This window comes from Chrysemys picta, chromosome 7 (genome assembly GCF_011386835.1).
Source record: "Chrysemys picta bellii isolate R12L10 chromosome 7, ASM1138683v2, whole genome shotgun sequence".
NCBI classification, from domain to species: Eukaryota; Metazoa; Chordata; order Testudines; family Emydidae; genus Chrysemys; species Chrysemys picta.
In genome coordinates, this window is record NC_088797.1 from 110,586,946 (window position 1) to 110,610,580 (window position 23,635).

Below are 23,635 nucleotides of genomic sequence, written 5' to 3' on the forward strand. Positions count from 1 at the left end.
AATCTTTATCAGGACTTTTGGTATTGAAGCAGTGGTAGAAAGGCACCTAGGAGCCTCATTCCTCAATGGAAAGAGGAGACATTGCTTGTTATTGCAGTCTTTGTTGTTTGAGCAAAATTGCTACTACTCAAAAGAATGACTAAGAGATCCATCCACTACCAAAGAATACCTCATCAGAAGAATTATGAGATTGAGCATGCAGCAACTCAGTTTGTCTTCAATTCTACCTTCATAGAAGTTGGTGTGTTTAAGGCTTTAAAGGGGTCCCATAATCAAAATTGCCTTTTGCTGAAGGAGAAGGCAGCATCAGAAAGAGACATGAGGGACACTTGCAGAAGTGGCAGGTGAGGGAGCCAGTGTTGTGCTTGATATGTCTGTATGTGGCAGCTGTGAACCTCCTGTGAGGGCAGGAAAACTCTAATTCCTTTCTTCTCTCATTATGGGGAACCTCCTTAGATTGCTAGGGGCCAAGAGAACAGGCATGTTCAGTGCATGCAGAGCAAGACAGGGCTGAAAATGGGAAAAGGTGGTGTATGTCACAAATACTCCATGTTGGAGGGAGTGAAACTGGAAATGGTCAAGCTCCGTGCATGGCACAACTGCCTTACAGTGGGATGAGGGAAGCTAATAGTGGGGAACTCTATGCTTGCACCAAACCCATGGTGCTGTGGGCAGAGACTAGTCCCACTTTTACAAAGGAGAAATTCATTTCACATGAAGTTTAATGTGGAATTAAAGTTGCTTCTACTCAACTGCTTCCTGTGCCTCACTCCTCCTACCCTTCCCAATATGAGTTTAATTCCAAAAACTCCAGCATTAGAAAAGGAAAGATATATAGAGTACAGTCTTTTTTCTACAAAAGGAGAGCATTATAAGGAAAAAAACCCATCCAGCCAGCAAACGTGTTGGAAAACCATGAGGTGCATAGTTAAGGTGATATCTCCTCCTAACTCTTAGATATTTGTAAGAACAGTAAGTGAAATTTTAGGCATAAATTGATTCTTTTAAGTTAATGTCCCTTTACAGCCCCTGACTTGCTCAAAAATAGGTTTAGTAACCGGAAAAACCTTTCATAATCATGGCAGAGTTCATGCTTTTAACCTTCCACGACATACATTTTATTTATTTATCCCACACTAAATAACAAACATTGATTGTTTTGATTATCTTGCCCTAAATCTTGCATTTACTATAATCATGTACTAAACATTTTATTTAAGTTCGACAGCATAGCGTATGACTATTAGCTAGCTGATAGTGGTAGTAATGGGTTTCATGAAAAGTGCCATCTGGGGGGCTAATCCTATGGCAGGTGCACTACCTTCTTTGTTTTGCTTCGTTTAAAGTAATTGAACACACACCTAGGCAGGGCTGTGATCCAGCTGAGAACGTTTTATAGCCACATGCACCCCTACATCCACCCAGGCTTCCAAGCGATGACTTTTCAATCCCCGGAGCAAGTTCTTGCGGCGGAGCAGCTCCCATGCGTTGAACGGCGCTGGGAAACATGTGCAGAAGCCCAGCGTCCTGCACCCTCACCGCAGCTATAATTCCATACAGCGCGACACCTGCTAACTCCCAAAATGCACGAAATGGGTAAAGGCTTGGCAGATGGGTCCTATGCACGTGGTGGAGCAGCTGCGACCTTTTCCCCCCGTGGAGTGGCGCTGCAGGGCGCAGCCCGTAGCCGGGTGTGAGCTAAGCAAGCTCGGGCGGCTGTGCACGATGCACTGTACCGTAGTGGAGTACAGCGGCTGCAAGGAGGGTTACCCGTGTGGCTACTGCGCCTCTGCCCAGGGGAAAGTCTCCATTGGTAAGTGGGTAAAGGGCTGGGCTCGAAACCAGCCCTGCAACACAGGCTCTCGCAAATGCCGAACAGGCAGCCCCGATCGTCATGCACTGCCTGCGCGGGAGCAGGGCGCAGCCCTCTCTGACTGCTGCTACACGGGCAGAGGTACGGCTTGCCCAACAAAGGCTGGGCACCCCGGTCTGTGCCGGAGACCTGAAATACCGCTGGAAAACGGGGACCCCCTTAGCGGCACTTGCCCTTAGTAAAGATGGCGGAGCTTGCGCCCACCCCCGTTCTCCTCGAGGAAGCTCCGGTGCCCTTAGTAAAGAGGACGGACCCGCCCCCTGTATTTCTACTGGAAAACATGTGGGCTGCCTTTAGTAAACATGGCGGAGTTTATGACCGTGTTCCTTCCTACGGTGACGCAACCAAGCCGGGCTTGCCCATCACCAAAATGGCGACGACGGCTGCTTCCGGGCTCCCCGGGGTCGCTGGTAGGGTTCCAGGCCCGGCGCTGCCCTGAGCTGGGGGTCAGTGCGGACCGTGGGGAAGATGGCGGCGGCCGACCGCTCCTCGAGCATCGTGGAGTACTTCGGGGGAGAGGCCGGCTACCGCTGCGGCTACTGCAAGAACGTGACTGGCAACCTCTCCCACGGTGCGGGCCGGGACCTCCCCGGGAGTGGGTGGGGGCCGGGGCTGGCGGGTAGGACATTGGGCGCGGGGAGATGGAGGAGTAGCCGGGGGGCGGGGGTCGGTTGCTGGAGCTGTTGGGCTGAGGGGAGGTTGGGCGGGCGGGCCGACCCGGAGGATACCGTATGGGGTGGGGTGGTGGGCCGATGGGGGCAGTTAGGCAGGGTGGGAGGAACTGATGCGGGCAGTTTAGCAGAGGGGACTGGTTTGATTCTGGCTGTAGGACAGGGAGAGTTGCCAGTGTGAAGGGGTCCGGGGGAGAAGAAGAGACGTTGGGACTGGAAGAGAGGGGACTCGGGAGAATGGGTGCTTCTTGGTTTGTTTTGGGCTCAGGGAAGCGTGGGAACCGGGGACATTCCTAGGTTGGCTGGTGGCAGAGGTAGGCTCTGAGGGTTAAGGTCCAGTAGCAACGTGTTCATATTAAAATGCCCTGGCAAAAGCTACCCCTTCTTCCCTTAAGCCTTTCTGTGAGCCTTGCTTTCCCCCTATCAAGCCTGCATCTGTGTAGAGTTTACATGTGTGTCAGTCACTCCCAAAAGTTTTAAAAATATCTCCTTAAAGTAGGCTATGCCACTTTTAGCTGTGAGAGACATAGCATTTGTGTACTGAGGGTAGTTGGCATTCAGATTGATAGTCAGGAGAGGTATGGGGTGTGTCTGACAAAGCCAAACTTTCAAACCTGGCCTCTAATGTGGGTGCTTCCGTTTTTGGATTCCTAGCTTCAAAGAACCTAGATCTTGACATTGGAGATGCTTAGAACCCACAACTGAACTCAGTGGGAGCTGTAGTCACTGAAAAGTTAGTTACATAGGTTTGAAAGTGTGTCCCCTAACCCGTGTGGGCCTCAATTTGCCTATTCTTTACCACAGGAATAATATGTACTTATTTCATAAAATAATATTAATATTATTTGTGAAAGACTTTCAGCTCTAAAAAGGAAATATTTAAATATTGTTTTTACACTATTAATAGATGGGAATTTCATTATGATCATAATTTTAGTGATTTGTCTAGATGTACTTTTTGCAAGTATAAGTAGCTATTCAGTGCTGGGCAGTGTGAAACTGACAAGAATCATGTCAATTTCATGCAGCAGCTGCCAGGGCTTACAGGGTTTGTTATTGGGGGGCTACCCTGACATGTGGACTGCTCATTGCTGGATGCACAACAGGGCTTCTGTGGGAATTGCTGAGCCAGCCAGCCAGCCTGGAAGTCTAGAAGCCCAGGTATCTCTAGCCCAGGACAGTCAAAGCTGCAGGGCTGCCCCAAAGTCGCAAACCCTGGATGCCCATCTCAGGACATCTAGACTCCCGGCTGCAGAGCCAGGAAGCTGGAAGCCCTCAGGGTATGTCTGTGCTGCAGTTGGGAGTGAGTATCCCAGCCTGGGTAGACAGACTTGCACTAGTGGGGCCTGAGCTATTGAGCTAAAGATAGCAAAGTGGACATTATGGCTAAGGCTCTCAAGCCCACCCAACCCCGTAGGCCTGTGACTCTCAGCTGGAACATCCACGTAGCTATTTTAGCATGGTGGCTTGAGCTAGATATACCCTGAGAGTCCTGTCTTGAGCTGGTGTGATGGGTTTGGTCACAGAAACCCCCTTGGGACTGTCACCTGATGTGCTGAATTTGCCTCTGAGCCTGTTTTCCCTGCCAGCTTGGGACTTCAGAACCCTGCTTTGTTGAGCCAGACACACTAGCCAGCTGCAAACACAGACCCAGGTCTGGTCCATGCCCCCAAAGTTGCAGACTTGAACCAAAAACTGCTCAGCAGGTCACCTATCTCCAGCACTCAGACACCCAGTGGGATCCAAACCCAAAATAAATCTGTGTTACTCTGTATAAAGGTTATACAGGGTAAACTCATAAATTGTCCGCCCTCTATAACACTGATAGAGATATGCACAGCTGTTTGCTCCCCCAGGTATTAATCACTCTGGGTTAATTAATAAACAAAAGTGATTTTATTAAGTATAAAAAGTAGGATTTAAGTGGTTCCAAGTAATAACAGACAGAACAAAGTAAGTTACCAAGCAAAATAAAACAAAATACGCAAGTCTAAGCCTAATACATTAAGAAACTGAATACAGGTAAATCTCCCCCTTAGAGATGTTCCAATAAGCTTCTTTCACAGATTAGACTTCTTCTTAGTCTCGGCCTAATCCTTTCCCCGGTACAGTTCTTGTTAGTTCCAGCTCAGGTGGTAACTAGGGGATTTCTCATGACTGGCAGCACACTTTGTTCTGTTCCACCCCCTTTTATAGCTTTAGCACAAGGCGGGAATCCTTTGTCTTTCTCTGGGTTCCCACCCCTCCTTCTTAATGGAAAAGCACCAGGTTAAAGATGGATTCCAGTATCATGTGACATGTTCACATGTCCTGTGAACCCCCCTCCATTCTTCCAGGACTGGCCGCAGGTATGCAGTGGAGGCTTGCAGGTAAACAGAGCCATCTACACTTAATTGTCCTAGTCAATGGGAGCCATCAAGGGTCAAAACCACCATTAATGGCCTACACTTTGCATAATTACAATAGGACCTCGGAATGATACTTCATATTTCTAGCTTCAGATACAAGAATGATGCATTCATACAAATAGGATGAACACACTCAGTAGATTATAAGATTTGCAATGATACCTTACAAGAGACATTTTGCATAAAGCATATTCCAGTTACATTATACACCTCTACTCCGATATAACACGAATTTGGATACAATGCGGTAAAGCAGTGCTGCGGGGGGAGGGGCTGTGCACTCCAGTGGATCAAAGCAAGTTCGATATAACGTGGTTTCACCTATAACACGGTAAGATTTTTTGGCTCCTGAGGACAGCGTTATATCAGGGTAGAGGTGTATTCACACTTAACAACATTTTATAAAACATGGAGTGCAATGTCCCGCTAGTGGTGCTTGAGCTACTGAGCTAAAGATAGCAATGTGGACATTATGGCTCAGGCTCTCAAGCTCACGTGACCCCGTAGGCCTGTGACCTTGAGCTGGAACATCCACGTAGCTATTTTAGCATGGTGGCTTGAGCTAGAGATACCCTGAGAGTCCCGTCTTAAGCTGGTTCTTAGCCCTGTGTTCCCCAACCTTGGCTGCAGTCCACACAGTGGGGCTGTCCCAGAGCCACAGACTCTGGAAGTCCAGGCTCCTCAACAGCACACCAGAAAAATAGGCTGGCTTCTGATGGAGTTTGTCAAACCTGAGACATTTCTGTGAAATATTTCAGATTCAACATATTTGCATTTTCCTTTGAAACTGTTTGGCTGGAAAGTTCCTGACCAGCTGTAATGCTTCAGAACCAGAATTCCAGGGTTCACTCCCCACCCAAGAACACAGCATTAAATTCATATAAGTAGTTCTGCTGTTTTCAGGTAGACTGCTCTTGTAAGTAAGGACTTGTCTACATGGGAAAGTTATACTAGTGTAAGCTAAGCTGTGAATTTAAACTGATATACATGTGTGAACATTCTTGTTTTGGAATAAGATTGGCTTTTTTGGTTTAGCTTATGCTGCTTTGGAAGGAGTTTGATACCCCCTCCCCCTCAAAAAAGCCAACTTTATTCTGGAATTATACTGGTATAACTGATTAAACTTTCCTGCGTAGACCTGCTTTAAGGATCTGCAAGGTTAGGCCCTATACTGATAGCTGTCTGTGGTCATATTCTGTGCACTTGACCTAACCACCTGTACAGTTCATGCTATTTTATGGTCTGTCTTGCTTCTCTTGGCTTGAGGAGTGCTCTGTTTCTTGCATTCAGAGTCCCATTGTCAGGTAATATGGTACTAATTCTAATCTTTTCATGTTGGGAATTTGGAATCCTGTTTTAAAGTCCTTATCAGAACCACCACTGCGTTAGATACCGCCTTAACTGATAGCATAGTAGGCACAGGAAGAAACTTGGATAATCCCTCTCATTACTGTGTGCCCTTTCATCTGCATTTTGTTTTGCCATTTCTTTTGGTGTTAAGGGGCTGAAACTCCTGGTTTAAATCTGCATCAGGTGACCTTACAAATATATCCTGAGCTACTCACATCTAAGAGGTGGGGTATTTTGCTCCTACCCTTGAATGGCATCACCTTAAAATTGGGGAACTATTTGTGATTGTCTCTTTCAGACATTTGTCAGTGGGGAATTTGGGAAACTAATAAATATAACCAGATTATAAAGTCTGTTCTACATTTTATATGGATGTGTTTGAATAAAAAGCTAAAATGACAAAACACATAAGTATTTTAATACACTTAAATACAGTGACTATTTGACCGTAAAATGTTCTAAATTTAAATTAATTGGGATAATTGACTTTCAGTTTTACTTCAATCCTGTTTTCCATTGCCTGTTTTTAAATTGTCTCTTAACAAATTTCCCACTAAGTTTTCTCTTTATTCATTGAAATGGTTAATATGAAGTTTAGAAATATAAGAAACTGTTTCTCCAAAAAATTGTTAGAAGAAATCCCAAATTAATCTTTCAATAAGCTTTCAGCAGAAATTGCTTAAATTTTAATGTTTTAAAGATAACTGTGACAGTGTCCTGTTGTTCATTACAGGCATGTGGGCGCATTCAATGACGGTTCAAGATTACCAGGATCTTATAGACAGAGGATGGCGAAGGTAAATTAAGAAAAACAATCTTCAAAGGGATGCTGTCATCTTAAGCTTGGTCAAAACTTTACATTTTGTTTAAGGAAGAAAAAGCTTTCATAATACTTAAAACCAATAGAATATTTCACTAATTAGATCGAAAAGTGAAAACAGTTGTATTTAAACAAATACACACATTGCAGCACTGAGGAACTGAAAATGATTTTCCTTGTCCTACCTGATATAAAAGCAGTCTGCAAAAGTATAAATTATGCAGGTGAATTCGATTTTCAAAACTTTCACCAATATAGGTAAATACGTATTTATTTATAATATACTGTTTTTAAATTGTGTCCGTTTGAATTATCCTTAATACAAAAATACTTAAATATTTAATATGAGGCCTACTTTTTCCTTTGGAGATTGTGACACTAGATGACTTCCATCCTTTGACTAAGACTTGAAAAAAAGTGGGGGCCTAAAGTCAGGCTTTTAACCCTGTATTTAGTCTTTCAAATAAATGACTGGGTTTTTAAAAGTGCTGAGCACCCAGCAGCACCTGTTGACTTCAGTGGGAGCTGCTAGGCACTGGTACTTATGAAAATCCAACTATGTAATCAGATGACTAAATATGGGTTTAGGAGCCTAATGTTAGGCACTTCATTATTATGTCTTGGCTTTAATGTTTTAGAACAATACTGAAGTACTTTAGACATCTTGACAATGTTACTCTAATCCAGATAATCTGTAATAGCAAGAGTTGGGTCAAATTGGAGAAAGTTCTTTTCACAATTCCCCCTCCCCCCACGCCCTTCAAAGTTGGAAGATATAGATGTGCTAACCAACTCTAGCATCCCCCTGCATGGAGAAATGAATGAAGAGTATCATAGCCTTTAAAAATTGAAATATTTTAAAACATATCTGTAACATTCCTGTTATTAATGCTATGCAATAATTTATTTGTACAGTATGCGTGAAAGAACAAACTTTTTGTTTTGAAGAAAATGCAAGTTTTCAAGTACTTCTTGTTAGTAAATAAGAGAACTGCCATACAGATATGATTTTTATTCATGTGTCAGCTCTCAAAACTTTCATCAGAGAACTACTGGCCAGAATCTAACCCTTCTCGCTAGCGGCAGATATGAAAAAATACCCTATTGAGAATCCCAGCTCCCACTCCAATTGTCAAGAAAAGGAGTGTATTCTAGGACAGTTGTTTTCCAACTTTTTTTCTGGTGACCCAGTTGAAGAAAATTGTTGATGCCCATGATCCAACGGAGCTGGGAACGAGGGGTTTGAGGTGTGGGATGGGCTCAGGGCTGGGACAGAGGGTTGGTGTTCAGGAGTGAGGGCTGAGGGGTGGGGCTGGGAATGAGGGGTTCGGGATGTGGGAGAGGGCTCTGGGCTGGGGCAAGGGGTTGGGGTGCAGGAGGGGGTCAGGGGTCTGGGCTGGGGGTGCAGGCTCTGGGGTGGGGCTGGAAATGAGGGGTTTGGGGTACAGGAGGGGGCTCTGGGTTTCGGGGGGGTTCAGGGCCGGGGCAGGGGATTGGGGCACGGGCTTACCTCGGATGGCTCCCGGTCAGCAGCACAGAAGGGGTGCTAAGGCAGGCTTCCTGCCTGTCCTGGCACCGCGGACCATGCTGTGCCCTGGAAGTGGCCAGCAGCAGGTCCAGCTCCTAGGTGGAGGTGCGCAAGTGGCTCTGCGTGGCTCTCGCTCACAGGCCAATGGGAGTGTGGAGCCAGTGCTCGGGGTGGGGGCAGCGCACAGAGCCCCATGGCCCCCCAGCCTAGGAACCGGACCTGCTGCTGGTCGCTTCTGGGGCGCAGTGCGGTGTCAGAACAGGTAGGGACTAGCCTGCCCTTAGCTAGGCAGCACCGCTAACGGGACTTTTAATGGCCCGGTCGGTGGTGCTGACCAGAGCCGTTGCAACCCAGTGCCTTACGTTCTGCGACCCAGTACTGGACCGTGACCTGCAGTTTGAAAACCACTGTTCCAGGATTCTTACCAAGGTGCTATCTTTGAGTATTTTTGGAGATGCCATCTTTTGTATCAAACTTTGACTAGTGGGGACGGGGTAATAGATTTGAAGCTGAATTTCTGTATTTGAGGAAGAAATCATTGTTTCACCTCCCTCTGTCCCTTAACCCAGAGTCTTGTGGCTGCTGCAAGGAGGAATGCTACTTTACCTTTTCCCTAGCTTCTACTGTTTTGGTTTTTGTACTTAGTGGATACCAATACTTGCATCCACAGTTGCTCATAGTTTTCCCAAGGAGCAGTAGCAGAAGTACGGATTTGCAATGATCCTGATTCTTGTCAGTTTCACTGTTGTCCAGGTCTCTACAGTATTCATGAAATTGACCATTCTAACTTGTCAAGTCATTCCAACTTGACTTGGTTGTGGCTTGCAAAAGCTGTGAGCAAACAGATGACACTTGGAAGTATGGGTCTGGAGACTCAGAAAAACAGTCCTGTATCAGGAAACATATCTGCAATTATAAGAGCCATATATAACTTCCAAAAATAAGAAAAAAAAACAAAAAAAAAATAAACAAAAAAAAGGAATCTCACATTCTGTGGAAATTGTTAGTTTAGGCCCCTCCACTTTCCAGGATAAGCTTCCATGGTAATAGGCAAGTAGATTTTTCAAGCCCTATTCTGCTCCTAATTACAGGGAACTGGAGATCACTATAATTTATATTATAGTTAAGACACTTTTTAACAATCAGGTAGGAAGGTGTTGAAAAGTTCGATAGGGGATGGGGCTGTATGATCAAGATAAGAGTCTTTCATAGTTGTGTTTCTATGCCTCAGTTGGCATTATTGAAAGACCTAAATACGATTTGATAAAATTTGAATGTGGAAGTGCTTCGATGTAGCAGGTTAGTGAAAAAGGCTAAAGAACTTGCTATTTCAGTTTTGTTACTCTATTCAGTACAGGATTTTCATATTGCTTGCAGGAACAGTTTCATGTGTTTTTAGAACAACTTAGAAATTTCTGTGAATTAATTTTGTATTGTACTTATAACAAACATCATTACAAGTTTAATGAAGCATTTTATTATAATTTTTAGAAGTGGGAAGTATGTCTACAAGCCCATTATGAATCAAACATGTTGTCCTCAGTATACAATAAGGTAAGAGTTTATTGCATGTGAATAGTGCCTTTAAAGCTATGTTACAGCTAAGAGGAATAATTTAAAACATGATAGTAGTGAGGAAAAGTCATAACATCTAAGGCCACACATTTAAAAGTAACTTGGCTTGACTATTTTCAGTTGAGATCGTGGTCATACAAACATGGTTAGTCAGGGTGTCTTAGTTCCTCCTGCTTAAAATAATCAGTTGGATGGTAAACCTACTTTTGAATGGTATTGTGTTCTTTGAATGTTAAATAAGACATGTGGGTTCGTGCTAACTACGACAGGCTTCATAATCTCTTTCTATTTTCCTGCACCATCCAGTCATGAATGCATCCTGGCATATTTCATCTAGATTGCCAGCTCAGAGCAGCAGTTATGTGAAGGCATCCATGAAATGAGTTGTTGGTTGCCGGCTGGCTCTTAATGGATGTGTCTGCATCCTACAGGCACTCTTTTTAGTATCCTCAAAAGGGAATACTATGGATTGAATAGTGATGGAGAATGAACTACCTTTACTTCCTGATAATGGTGGTGGGTAGTATCAAGGAAGCTTGCATTGCCACTGCCAATGTAACTGTTCTTTGGAGAACTGGATGACTCCCAATAAGTTCTTTTCTCAAGCAATAAAACTGGCTTTATATTTTTTAATGAGAATGTACTCCTTTATCCATATACAGTTGTAAGAGTTTATAAAGGTGCATATTGTAAAGGGATCCATGTAACCTAAGGTCAGCAACTTGAAAATAATCCTTTTAATGAAGTAGTTGAGCTATAAATTTCTAGAGTTCTTTGTTTTCTTTGAACTATATTTCTTGTTTAAAAATATATATATATATTTAAAAATATTGGTTTCCTGTTTTAGATGTCAACCTTTACATTTTCAACCTTCCAAATCTCACAAGAAAGTTCTGAAGAAAATGTTGAAATTTCTTGCTAAAGGGGATTCTTCCAAAGTGGCTGGTGATGGTAAGAAATTCTTGGTCATTGAAAAAGTGTGAGGGTTATTCCCACAGAAGAGCTACTGTAGCCTACTATGTTTTTAGAAATAGTTCAGGCCCTGAAAGGGGCGTTGAAAGTTTAATAGGAGGTGTGGGGTAGGTAAGAAGTACTCTAATTTAAAACAAAACAAAACAAAAAGCTAAAAACAAGATAGAATCTAGCCTCAGTGTTTATTGGTTGGATTCCAAATACTGTATCTTTACGACCTGTCCTTCATTGGCTACATTGCCCCAGGAGCAGACTAGGAATGAATTGTGACAATTCCTCCTGTGCTACTTCCTTTTCTGTTGAGGAGTAAGTTTAACTTTTTTTTTTTTTTTATATAGCAGCTTGCTTCCTCCACCATGCACCTGGCCACTTTCTAGCCCATGCACCTGGCCACTTTCTAGCTAGAGGAGTATCAGGCAAGCCTTGTCACACCCCTGCAACTGAAGCCACAATCTGAACAGGTTCAAGGGAGAGGTATTTGAGGGGCCCTTATTCCCATATGTGATTACAAGAGCCCCTACTCAATAAAGCTCTGAGAAATTTAAAGAAAAACAAAACTGGCTAATTTTTGTGTGAGCCTTTCAGTTATTTTGTACTTCCTCTATTGGCTCTGCCAAAGCAGGTTATTAGTATTAGTTATTAGTATGAGTATCTTTCTTGTTTGAAGTGAGATTAGTTGCGATTGTTCCATTTTAAGAAAGCAAACAGCTGTTATCATGGATGTGTGGCACAAAGAAGACATTTGATTTTTCAGGCTTCTAAGAGGGTATTGCAAACAAACAATAACTGTATTTTTTTTTTATGTTGGAAAAAACTTGTAAAATTGGGAAAGTGCAACACTGTTTTGGATGTTGCCATGAGCAAAGTGTGAACTATAATTTATATAATGAAATTCAATCACACAATTTTTTCTATGCCACTTAAGCCTGTTGTTGGCTAGGCAGATGGAAATTGTAAAGATGGAGAGAGAGGATGTGTAGTGCTGTGCATGTTGTCTCTGGGACCACACTGCACAAGGTATTGTGGTATTGGAGTGGAGAGTATTGGTGTTTGCCAGTGTACATGAAGCACAAGTACATGAATCCAATTGTTACAGCCAGGGCTGGCTCTAGGCATCAGCTAAGGAAGCAGGTGCCTGGGGCGGCAAATTTGAAGGGGCGGCACTCCGTCCATTCTTGGGGTGGTATGCCGAGTTTTTTTTTTTTTTTCCCCCTCCTTCGGCGGCACCTTTTTCATTTTTTCTTCTTCGGCGGCACTGCTGCGGCCGCCTTTTTTCCCCCCCTTTGCTTCGCCGCTTGGGGTGGCAAAAAAGGTAGAGCTGGCCCTAGTAACAGCATAGCTCATATGAGTTAATGCAGGCTCTATTCCCATCAATAAGATAGAATAGCAGTCTGAGTTATAAGTAGTTTCAGGCCTAAATCTGCTTCTGAATCTACGTTCCCCTTGATGCTGTGTGCATAGGCCCCCAGCTCCTTTGGAAGCTGACTGACTATATTGGGTGGAGAGGAGAAATGTGATTGTGAAACTGATCCTAAAAAGTGGGAAAAATAGACTTTCCTTGAATATTTTTATAATAATCTTAATTGTTACTTATAACTAAGGTCCTACTTAACTTGTGCTGTTGAGGAAATTGCGGATTCCGCAATATTAGGCTTCAATTGCAGTTTTGACCGTGGGAGCCCCGCCGTGTGTGTGGGACTGACCATGGGAGTCCAGGCAGTCCCAGGCCCTCGCTCTCAGCCCCGGTGGCTGACAGCGGGAACCCCCCTGCTCTCAGCCTCAGGCAGCTGACAGCAGAAAATCGCAATAAAGTAATAATGGACTTTATTACCACAAATAATAAGGTCCATTATTACTTTTCTGCAATTTTCCATGGCTTGTCTGCAACTCAGCCGCAATTTTTTTGACAGTCATCCTACAATTCAAGTAGGGCTTTACTTGTGACATTAAAAGGTTTAAAAAAAATAATTTTGGAAGCGATTTTTAAGTGGACTGTCTCTTTAAGTGTTGGATAAAAATCCAGTGATATGTTTATACAAGCCAAAGACAATTACACCCACCGCCCCCCCTTCTTTTTTACATGTCACTATTTCCTATCTTGATACTCTAAAATTGATTGTGTCAAGATCATAACTGTCTGCATTCTTGCTAGCTGTTGTAGTTTCTAAATGATTTGGATTCACATGAATGTTAATATAATAACCTTGGTGTGGTATGGATGTGGATTGCCTGTCTTACATTGACAGTTTGTCATCTATCTTGATTACAGAAGAACCTATGGATTCCCACAGAGAGGATGCTATTGCTTGCAGTTTTGTATTAAAAAATGAATCTGACATCAGTCAATCTGAATTGAAACCCCTGAGTGTGGAGGAGACGGAGAGGGTGGAGACTGAAGATAATAACGAAGAGGAGGAAATGAAAAAAGAAGTAACTGTGAAGAAAGTGGAATCAGAGCCTCCCCAGACATGTGTAGATAAAGACAGTGCAGGATCTAGTGAACGATCAAATTCAGCTAAACTTGTTCATACAACACCCAAACCAGGTAGCCAAAGTTTCTTTATTTGTCCCTCCCCCCCCCTTATTTTTCCCTTCAGATTAGTTTTGTTAGAGTGTTATACCTTGGCTGGTAAACCTAGGGCTGTTCCTCTTTATTTTGTATGCCCTCAGCTGCTCAGGGAACTCTGTCTGTAAATCAAGATATGGTGCATATTGCATGAGTTTTTAGTGCTCCCAATATTTTGCCCAGTTCATTTTGTTCAGCTCATTGGAGCCATCCAGCAGGTATTTATGTCCAGGGCTGCTAGTTTCTATGGCTGCCAGTTCATGGAAGCTTTGAGAGTCATCTAGACTCTCCAGCCAAATAGGCAATTGATAAATCTCACCTCATGAGCAGCAATAGAAAACCAAATTGGTGTCTAAAAAAGTGGACTTTGTTATTTCCCTTCATGAAAACTAGTTAACTAAGGGTTGTCTTCCTTTAGGTGGTATGTCTAGTTATCCTCTAAATTATTTTCTCTGTTACAGTTGCCTGTCTTATTTGTGCACTTTTATAAATTATTTTCTTCTTTTTAGGGGCTATGTTTCTTACACACAAAAACATCATTTGTATATGTCCAATGGACTAGGGTTGTACTTTCCATTTTCTGTTCAAGGATAGGTTGGATGTTACTTTGCTGCAGAAGCAGAATACTAGTGTTTTTGCACTCCAGAGAAGGATAGCTTTGCCTTGGTCTGGACCCCATGGAAAGACCCTTTATGGAAGTGCCCCTTGGCTTGTTTCATGTGTTTGGGTTGTAGCCTTATTTTTCTTTGAGAGACTTAAAGGTTTAAAAAACCCCACCCTACTCGATAGTAAAATGTGAGATAATTAAACTGTATTTTTTTTATTGTATGTGTAGTATTTGCATTTCTTTTTTTATACAGCAAAAATAGACATTTTCTAGTTCATTTCACTTTCAGAGACTCATACATTTGTACAATGCTGGGGTTTTCGTGTATCAAACACTGCACGGGAGTTTTTGCTTATAGAGTTTTTCTTTGGAATTAAGAAGCAGAATAGTGGAGTGGAGATATTTTTAACATTTTTCGTAACTTAGTGGTTGTTTAACATTTTTATCACACAAGTTACAGTTCAATGGCTGAACTGCCGTCAAATTTGTTGTTGTTTTCCAAAATATTCACCTTTCAAGGCAGAAACTAAGTATGAGACGTTTATTCCTAAAAAAAAAAAAAACCCAAACCGAAACCAAGGCAAAAAACAACAAATTGAGCATTCTAAAGGAATAGCTTGAACAGGAGTCCTTCCATTCTAAACTCTTCTGTTTATGGGAGCTGTGATATTGCTTACTGTGGCAGAGGAGCCAGGCAATTTATAGCGCATGGACTAGGTTTTCAAAAATGATCAACCCCCCATGATGGATTGTCTTTATTAGAAAAAAGGGTGTGTTCTTACCTCCTGTTAGTGAGCACATGCTAACTATACTGGGTGAAACCCTAGTGAAGAAAGACCAGGCAGTTTGTAGTTTTCACACATGTTGGTAGGTAAGTGTACAGATTATGGGGGAGCCTAGAAGTTAGCTTTACCTGAAAATGTGTGACAACTACAAACCACCTTCTCTTCATGAATTATTTCTTACATTAGTTAGCGACTGGCTAACGTGAGGTAAACTAAGAATACACCCTTTTTTCCTAGCAAAGACTCACCCAGAGAGTGCCAGATTTTCAACAACACAACTCCCATTTAAGCACCTAAATCAGTGGTCCCCAACCTTTTTTGTGGCCAGTAGCACATTCATGTTTTCAGAAGAGTGTGGTGGGCGCCAACAATTTTTCAAGGCTTATTTTGTATTTGTACATTAAATAATATGAAAAACATCATATTTAATATTACATAATATATGAATCCGGAGAGAAGCCGCGAGGACAGAGAACACCGGCGCCCGCTGCCCCGGAGTACTCTGTCCCCAGCAGGCACGGGGCCCCAGCTTCTCTCCCTTGCTGGGCACTAGGCGGGCGCACATAAATGCCCCGGCGGGCGCCATGGCGGGGACCACTGACCTAAATGAAAGAGCCAGACTTCTTGTAAAAGTGCTCAGCAAGAGCATTGGGAAAGCTGCTTGTTGGCACTTCTGTAAATCTGGTGCCAGATTTCTAAGGCTTGTTAGAATATGGTGATTCTGTTTTTAAAAGTCAAATACTTTTCCACCCCCTTGTGGACATTTTACCAAAAAAATTGAAAAACTAATTGTTAAAAAGACAAAGCTTTGCCATTAACTAAGTAAACTGTTTTCCTAGACCTTGAATGCAAACTAAATGGAAATTGACAGCAGATGGCAGCCATGAGTAAAGATTAAGTATAAATTGCCTTTTTTAAAGTCGAGGTACAGTCCTCAATTTGTATAAAGAATAACATTGTGTGACACTTTTTAAACAATATAGATGCAGATACAGGAAGTTTGAAATGTAATGTTTGTATTCATTATTTTAAAAATTAAGCATATATATTTTAGAAACAGAAATTTCCGGTGCTGTCCTTTTCGTTTTTGGCAGGGTTTAAATAAAATATAAAAGTGAGTTACAAACCCACCAAATCTTATTCAATATACCTATAATTTTAAATGTAGCTAGTGTTAAAGGTTACTTCTCTCAACCTGGAAAGTTTTAAACTAGATGTTTAGTTTTTGCCTTGGAAAAAGTTGACGTTTTCCATGATAAAATTTGTTTATGTAGAAATAAAAACCTCTTTACATAAACAGGTCATTGTCCTACAGAATAAGCTGTCTGTTTCTGCACACTTTCATAAGGAAAAAAGGTTTGCATTTTTCTATTTACAAAAAAAAAAAAAGTTAAACCAATGAATTTATTACTTTGCAGGGCCGGCCCACAACATTTTGGCACCTGAGGCGGGGAACTCAAATGATGCCCCCATGCCCTCTCGCTTGGGCCAAAACTTTGAAAGGTCTCAATTCTGCCTTGTTCCTGTTCTACTCCTCTCATGGTACTGCTCTGCTACCTACCCCAATAAAGGAGAACTAACAACTTAAAATGCCTTGTTCAAAAATTTTAAGTAACACTTAACTTTCAAACGCCTGAACAACAAATGTAACTTTTCTTGTCTGCCTAGTAAATACTAGCATTTTTATCTGTTTGAATAATCAAGTGGTGCTTTCCGTGCCTTCTTGGTTGCAAAGATTTGAACTGCTTCCTGAAGGTCCACAGTCTGGACCAGCTCATGCTCTATTGAGATGTTTGCAAGGCCGACCAGCCTCTTCTGTGTCATTGTGGAGCATAGATGTGTTTTTATTAACTTCAGCTTGGAGAAGCTGCGTTCTCCACTGGCAACTGTTACAGGAAGTGTTAGAAGTATGCGCAGAGCAACAAAAGCATTTGGAAAGAGCGTGATCATCTTATTTGTGTACGTATATTCCAGAACAGCCTTTGGAGTTGATCCTGCTGAAATGTATCTTGAAAGGGCTTTCAGTTCATCACCTAAATCACTCGCATCAATATCGCGCATGTCGTCATGTGTCAACACTGTCTCTAGTGCCCTGCATTGCTGGTGTAGGTCTTCTTCAGGTATAGTGAGGAGTTTTGGAATATCATACAACATCCCAAATATACTGCTGTGTTCCTTGAGTTGCTTGAAACATTCTTCAGTTGACTGTATTGCACAATCTAGCACCTGGTTAAAGAATTCAACTTTGATTTGTTGTTTGGGGTCTCTTATGGGATTATCCAGTGCCTCGTAATCAAAATGTCATCTTCTTCGGTGACTCTTGTATTCTTGAATGGGTGGGAAAATAGCTTCAGTGTTAAGTTCCTCTGCTAACTTCTGTGCGCTCTTCAGAACGTTTTGAAATCCCTCATCTGACCGGTAAGACTGTAGGTATGACTGTGCTTTGTCCAGTTGTTCCATTGTTCCAGATATATCAAGTCAACACCTTGGAGTCTCTTGCTTACAACATTTATTTCAAACAGTATGTCATGCCACAACACTAAGCCACATATTTGAAGTTATGTTTGTTTCTGGTGACTGCATTTCCTTCTGCCACTGTTCTCCCACGAACAGTTCCTGTCATAGCATTATCCTCCATAATGGCAACTATGGCATCATCTATCTTCCCAATTTGGCGTTTGATAGGCTTCATCGCCTCCACTCGCCTTTCCCATCATGTGGCACTCAGTGGTTTCAATGTCAGAGAGGATGTTCCCAGATGTTGCTTCCAAATTTGCCATCGATGAGTTGATGCAGAGAAAAATACATAGATGCTTTGAATTACATTAAAAAAATTCAGCAGCCTCCCTAGAAGCTGATGCTGCATCACTGATCACCAAGTTCAATGAATGAGAACTGCATGGGACAAAAAAAGCTCGAGGGTTTAACTCTCGGATCCATGTCTGCACTCCTCTGTTCTTTCCTCTCATGTTGGCACCATTATGGTAGCCCTGACCTCTCACGTCAGCTGTTGCACTTCCCGTATCTTCCAGCTTTTTAAGAAGCACATTTGTCATACCAGCTCCTGTAGTATCATCAATGTTAATACATTCTAGAAAATGCGACAGTCACCATTGCAGGGACATTTTCACTAGGTTCTATTGTTGTTACAAAATGCACCATTAAAGTCATTTGTTCCTTATGGCTGATGTCAGGTGTGCAGTCCAGAATAACAGAGTAATATCTTGCTGACTTCAGATCTGCCACAATCTTCTGTTTGACTTTTGTTGCCAGTAACTGTATGGTCTCATTTTGAATTGTTTTTCCAAGGTAGTTGTGTGTGTGTGTACATTTCTTGGGTGGTGACTCTTCTTAGATGCTCCTGGAGTACAGCATCAAACTCGGCCATCAGCTCCACAATTTTAAGGACGTTTCCATTGTTTGGCACATAGAGCTGATCTGAAGTGCCACGCCGTGCTACGTTTTGGGTAGCAAGCATTCTCACAGTGGCAATGAGCCTTTTCAGAACATTTTGCCAGTAAAGAGACTCTGATGCAATCTTCTCTTGATGCTGATCATCTATGGTGGCCTTTAACCTTAGTCTCATCTCAAGCTCTTTCCACGTATGGAATGCTCTCTGGTGATTTGCTGCCTTCTCATGGCATGCCAGTTTTCTAGACAGATTTTTTTCTAGTCCTTTGTTCCTGTAGAACCCAATATAGCTGGAAAATTACTGAAAGTTTGCAACAAAAACATGCAGGTTTCTGGGTTTTTGAGTACATAAGACATGGCCTCTCCACTTTGTCACCATTGGGGATTTCACGCCAGTAATGTGTTGGATGGAAACTTCTATTTTCATTGTCTTTGGGGAACATGAAGTTTTTCACTTGCTGTGTCCCATGCAGTATAAGGAAGTCCCTCAGGCTCATGTGGGTCCACAGTCCCTGGATCATCTAGACTTAAGGAACTAAACTCAGCAGCAGCTGTTTCTTGCACCTCCATCACACCCTTCTCTGATCTACACTTTTCTTTAGGAATGTGCATGGTTACATCCATTTGAGATAGAGATATGGATGCTGCAGTAGCTGCCAGGTCACTTGCACTCTGACTAACTGGAAGATCAGGCATCTCCTCACCACGCACATCCTCACTGGGGCCGGAAGGCTCACTGTGAACATTTGTGTGTATGTATCTCAGGAGAGCTCCTTCCTGCTTAGATAGAAAAGCTTCCTTTGCTTGCTTGTTTTTCCTGATGCTGCCTCAGAGGGGCGTTTTCTTCTTTCACTCATGACTGTTGTTCTGTGCCAGCGATAGTGGCTCTCACCAGTCAATTGAAGGGGATAAATAAGCAGGCTGGTAGCAGGGCCTGAGTGAGGGAAGGTATCAACGTCTTAAGGGTCTAACTGGCTCCTACTACTTCAGTTGACTGCCTGTTCGCCTCAAGTGGGTTCAGGGAAGCAGCAGGAAACAGGAAGCTCCCTGAGAAGCTGGTGTTAATCAGTCCAGGCTCCTAGGGATGCTAGAGAGGTACATAAGAAGCTTCTCCTCCTCTCCCTCCCTGCAGCTTTCTGTTAATTCCCTCTCATCTTGTCTCCTGCCTGCCTGTTATCTCTCTTGTGCCCTCCTTTCTCCAACACAGCACTCCACCATCTCTGTGCATCTAGAGCAGAGAGAATACATGTGCACCAGCAGCAGACACAATTTTCTACACTCTGGGTCCTAGTGGCACCCCCTCCACAGTCTGGCACCTGTGGTGGCCGTCTCAGTTCGCCTCATGGTAAGGCTGGCCCTGTTCCTTTGCTAATATATTGTTTGTGAAATTTACAGCAGAAATGTGAAATTAAACAGATGCTGAGGACAGGCTAAGTGCTCAAAAAAACTCTTCAAGAGTATCATGAATATTTTAAACTCTTCTGCTGACCTCTAGGATCTTGGGCACTGTCACAATCCTTGTGGTTTCCCAATCTGTCAAATGGGGATAATGATGCTTACTTATCTTTGTCGAGTGCTTTGAGATCTCTAGATTAAAAGTATTATTCGCCTAAACAAAAATGTTAGTTAGCTGAACAATAAGGATGATCACTTATATTCTTTTCATTACATTGGCAGGAATTGCAGAGGAAGAGAGCAAGAGTGGTGGTGGGGTGTGGCAGTTACAACCTCCCAATTATTGGCCAGTCATGCCTTGTCCCAAGGTCTTTGGGAAGTCTTCACCCTCCCAGATGTAGTGAACACTGCTCAAGTCCATTAGATTAGAATCCTTCTGGTGAATCATGGCAGGCTTGCCAGTGGAAGAAGCTACCTCAGGAATGCAGTATGGTACCTCTGCTCCATATCGAATATGCATGCATGCCTTTTTTTCTACCTGACAGCAGCTCTGTTTTCTTTGCCAATCTGTGTTGTTTCTGGCCTTCACATTTTCACTAGCAGTAGTCTGCACGAGGAATTTAGCTAACAGATGTATGTTGATGTGCATTCCAGGAAAGAATCCAGCTCACTCTCCCATAGCTTTCTTGATGGTTTAGTGCTAACAGGAATAAAAAGTAAAGTAATTTGTCACTAAAGAAAGTGGGTGCTATTTCTAGAGTTACTTTCTGGATGATAATCCGGGTTTGAGAAATTCACTTGCCAGTGGCAAATGGGAAACTTTCCTGGGTGAGCCACGCCATCAGTTTCTGCACAATCTATTTTTAAAAGATAAAGTTTCTAAACTTAATGATTGTGAAGATAAGTCTCCCAGTGGGAACCAATGCAGTGTCTTGCAGACATCTAGCTACAGTGTTTTTACGGTTGTACAAAATTTCCCAAGCGGTAGCACTGGAGGCAGGCACTGGTGCTATTCAAAAGTGAAGAGAACCTAAACAACCAAACAAGCTCCGGAGGAAAGGAGGGAGTGGGGCAATGGAAACCATTCTCTTCTCGCATCAGGAAGCTCTGAGGAGTGCAGGGCAGAAGGAAGGGCTCTCTTCTGTTTTATAAATGACTGGTAAAAAAAACAATTTTTAAGCCCTTATTGCACTTTAACAAAAAGCCTTTGGATGACATTATGGAGGCTTTTCTGTCTTTCACTGAGAGTAAAGAGGTGGTGTTATCCTCACAATATTGTGTTACACCCACTCTACGGCACTCAACTTTTCCCTAAACTTGTTGCCTGCGCACACTAGGACATCCCACCGCTACCTAGTTCCTAGGGCTCAAGGCATAACCCGGTTGATTTAGGCACCCCTACCCTTTCCCAGTTCTTTGAGCTCCAGACGACAGGCACCTAACTTTACTCCTCCTTGGGCTCAGAGCCCATTCCCTGTGGACTCAGGGCTTAATCTTTTGCGGGTTTACGAGGTCTTTTACCAGTGAAAGAGCCTTACACAGTAATATCCTACTTAACTTCTACTTATTAACAATCACCAAAACAATGCACATTCTAAGCATACAATGGCCAGTCAGGATTAGGTCATCTGCGGGACTCCAGCTTCTGCATGGTGTCATTGGCAGTGTGCTGAGGACTGCCAGCTCTGATCTTGGGGCTATGTCCTGGAGCTGGTTTCCAAGAACTTCCTTTTGGACCCCAGTTAATATAGTGAAACTTGATTCTTGCTTAATTGTCCCTTAACCAATCATTTTACTAAAATATTACTAAACAATTTTCTAATCAATCCTAACATATTGTAAACAATTCTTTAACCAATCCTACCCCACCACTATCGTTGATTTATACGTAGCAAAATTAGTTATGCAACAGACAGAAACAATCAAAGAACCAGAGAGAGGCCATACACATAAACAATAGCAAAGTGGGGACCATAAAGAAGAAAAAATAAAGAAGTAGGGATTTTACAACCACAACTGTTGATAGCATTCTGTCTGGCAAGAAATCGCTTATCAGGCAAAGTTTTCTTAAACCACCTTAAGATCTGTTTCTTTATCTGGTAATGGTGGGTACTATTAGGACAGGATTGCCTTCTTAATAGCCCGATATTACATTGTTTTTAATGTAATTTAGCTGTCGCATCCTCACATTCCATTCTGCTTCTTGGTTCATGGCTGCTGCTCTCCTATTATGGCTGCAGAAAAAGGTCTTGGAACTTAGAATGTGCCTACAGGAAAAGGCCTTATCCTTACAGTTGGTTATCCACAGCTAGACATTTTTGGTTAGATTATCTTTGCTTAGTTAGTTTTTTTTATTCTAGTGTATGTGACCATAGTTGAAACGTTTCATAACTTTGACACTTCTGATGACGGCATTTGATTGTCCAGGATACTTCCAAAATTAAAGATAAATCTCTTTACAAAACAGTCACAACGACTAATTCTGAACTGTATTGATTCCAGGACAACACTAATGGCACCCAAATCTTTCTTCAACAATTTGTCATAAAGTATTTGCTACAACTGTGTCTCTCTCTCTCTCTCTCTCTCTTTTTTTTTTTTTTTTTTTTTTTTTTTTTTAATCTGCAAAAATAAATGGTCCTCTATTCTTTCCGGTGTAGAAATAAATCTGTCTCTGCACTGCCCTCTTGGTCCCTTACAACCCTTTAGCAGGAACGATCTTTCAGAGCCACTAACCCAGTTTTAAGGCCTGGAAATGGAACATGCACAAGGTAATGCTGACTCTGTCATTAGCTACACTAGTTTGCCATGTAGTTTTGGAAGAAGACAGTGTAGCACACAACAGCCAGTTCCTTTCTGACCTTGGACCTTGCAGAGTACCTGCAGAGTCAGGGACAGTATTGTTGCAGAATTTGCAATCTTTCTGTTTCTCTCTCTCTCTCCCCCCCCACAGCCCACTCACAAAAGCAGAGGAGATCATGGGACTCAGTAGTCTGTGGTACTTAACAGGTAACACTGGGTTATTTGAAAGATATAAAAAACAATGAAAGGACTCTGAAAGGCAGTACCTGAAATGTTGGGGAAAAATCCCTTCATCACACTGTCTCTTGTGGCCTATAAACATTTTAATTTATAGATTTACATTTGGCATAAGCAGTTAAAATTAGGCAAACTGGTGCTGGTAATGAATATACAACTTATTTAAGGATGTTTTGTTAAACATTTTGTTTAAGTGCTCCTATGAGGAAAGCACAGGAAATAGCTGTCCTTTCTTCGAACTGGATGAAATCAATGTTAATTTTCCAACTATTGATATTCCCCATATCTTGTGTTCGAACATTGATAGCTTTTGCCTCATTGTCAATATCATACTTATAAAATGGAAGTTCTGAGTTCATTTTGTTGTATAAAAGCAAATGGAAATGAGACTACAGATCAAGAATTTCCCCGTTAAGTGGATCTGGGTCTTGCTTCATTTAAGTCTTGGACCAAGACCAAAATATTACTGCTGACTTGAAGGATCAGTCACTTTTGAAAGGTTCAATATCTTGGCCAATGAAGCTAAGTAAAGAAAATAATAGATTTAAAAGAGTGGAATATTTTCTTCAATTATCTTTTTCTAAGTCTTATGTTTTCTCCAGTATACGTAATTGGACTTCTTCAAAAACCATAAC

At 42.3% G+C, this 23,635-nt stretch overlaps 1 protein-coding gene across 17 annotated transcripts in view; it reads left to right on the forward strand.

The window, feature by feature from the left end:
- The first annotated feature begins 1,591 nt into the window (after positions 1–1,591).
- The window catches only part of ATE1 (arginyltransferase 1), a 154,728-nt gene continuing 132,684 nt past the window's right edge, over positions 1,592–23,635 (forward strand). For 4 of the 17 annotated variants that reach the window (XM_005307691.4, XM_005307690.4, XM_065552339.1 and 1 more), the window contains exons 1-5: positions 2,203–2,444; positions 7,036–7,099; positions 10,142–10,204; positions 11,073–11,176; positions 13,467–13,742. In XM_005307691.4, the coding sequence (XP_005307748.2) occupies positions 2,342–2,444; positions 7,036–7,099; positions 10,142–10,204; positions 11,073–11,176; positions 13,467–13,742 (610 nt within the window). In that variant the 5' untranslated portion in view covers positions 2,203–2,341. Of the gene's footprint in view, positions 1,814–2,201; positions 2,445–7,035; positions 7,100–10,141; positions 10,205–11,072; positions 11,177–13,466; positions 13,743–23,635 lie in introns of those variants that run through there. The other 13 variants (XR_010589311.1, XM_042855327.2, XM_065552335.1 and 10 more) reach the window with 8 other exon arrangements.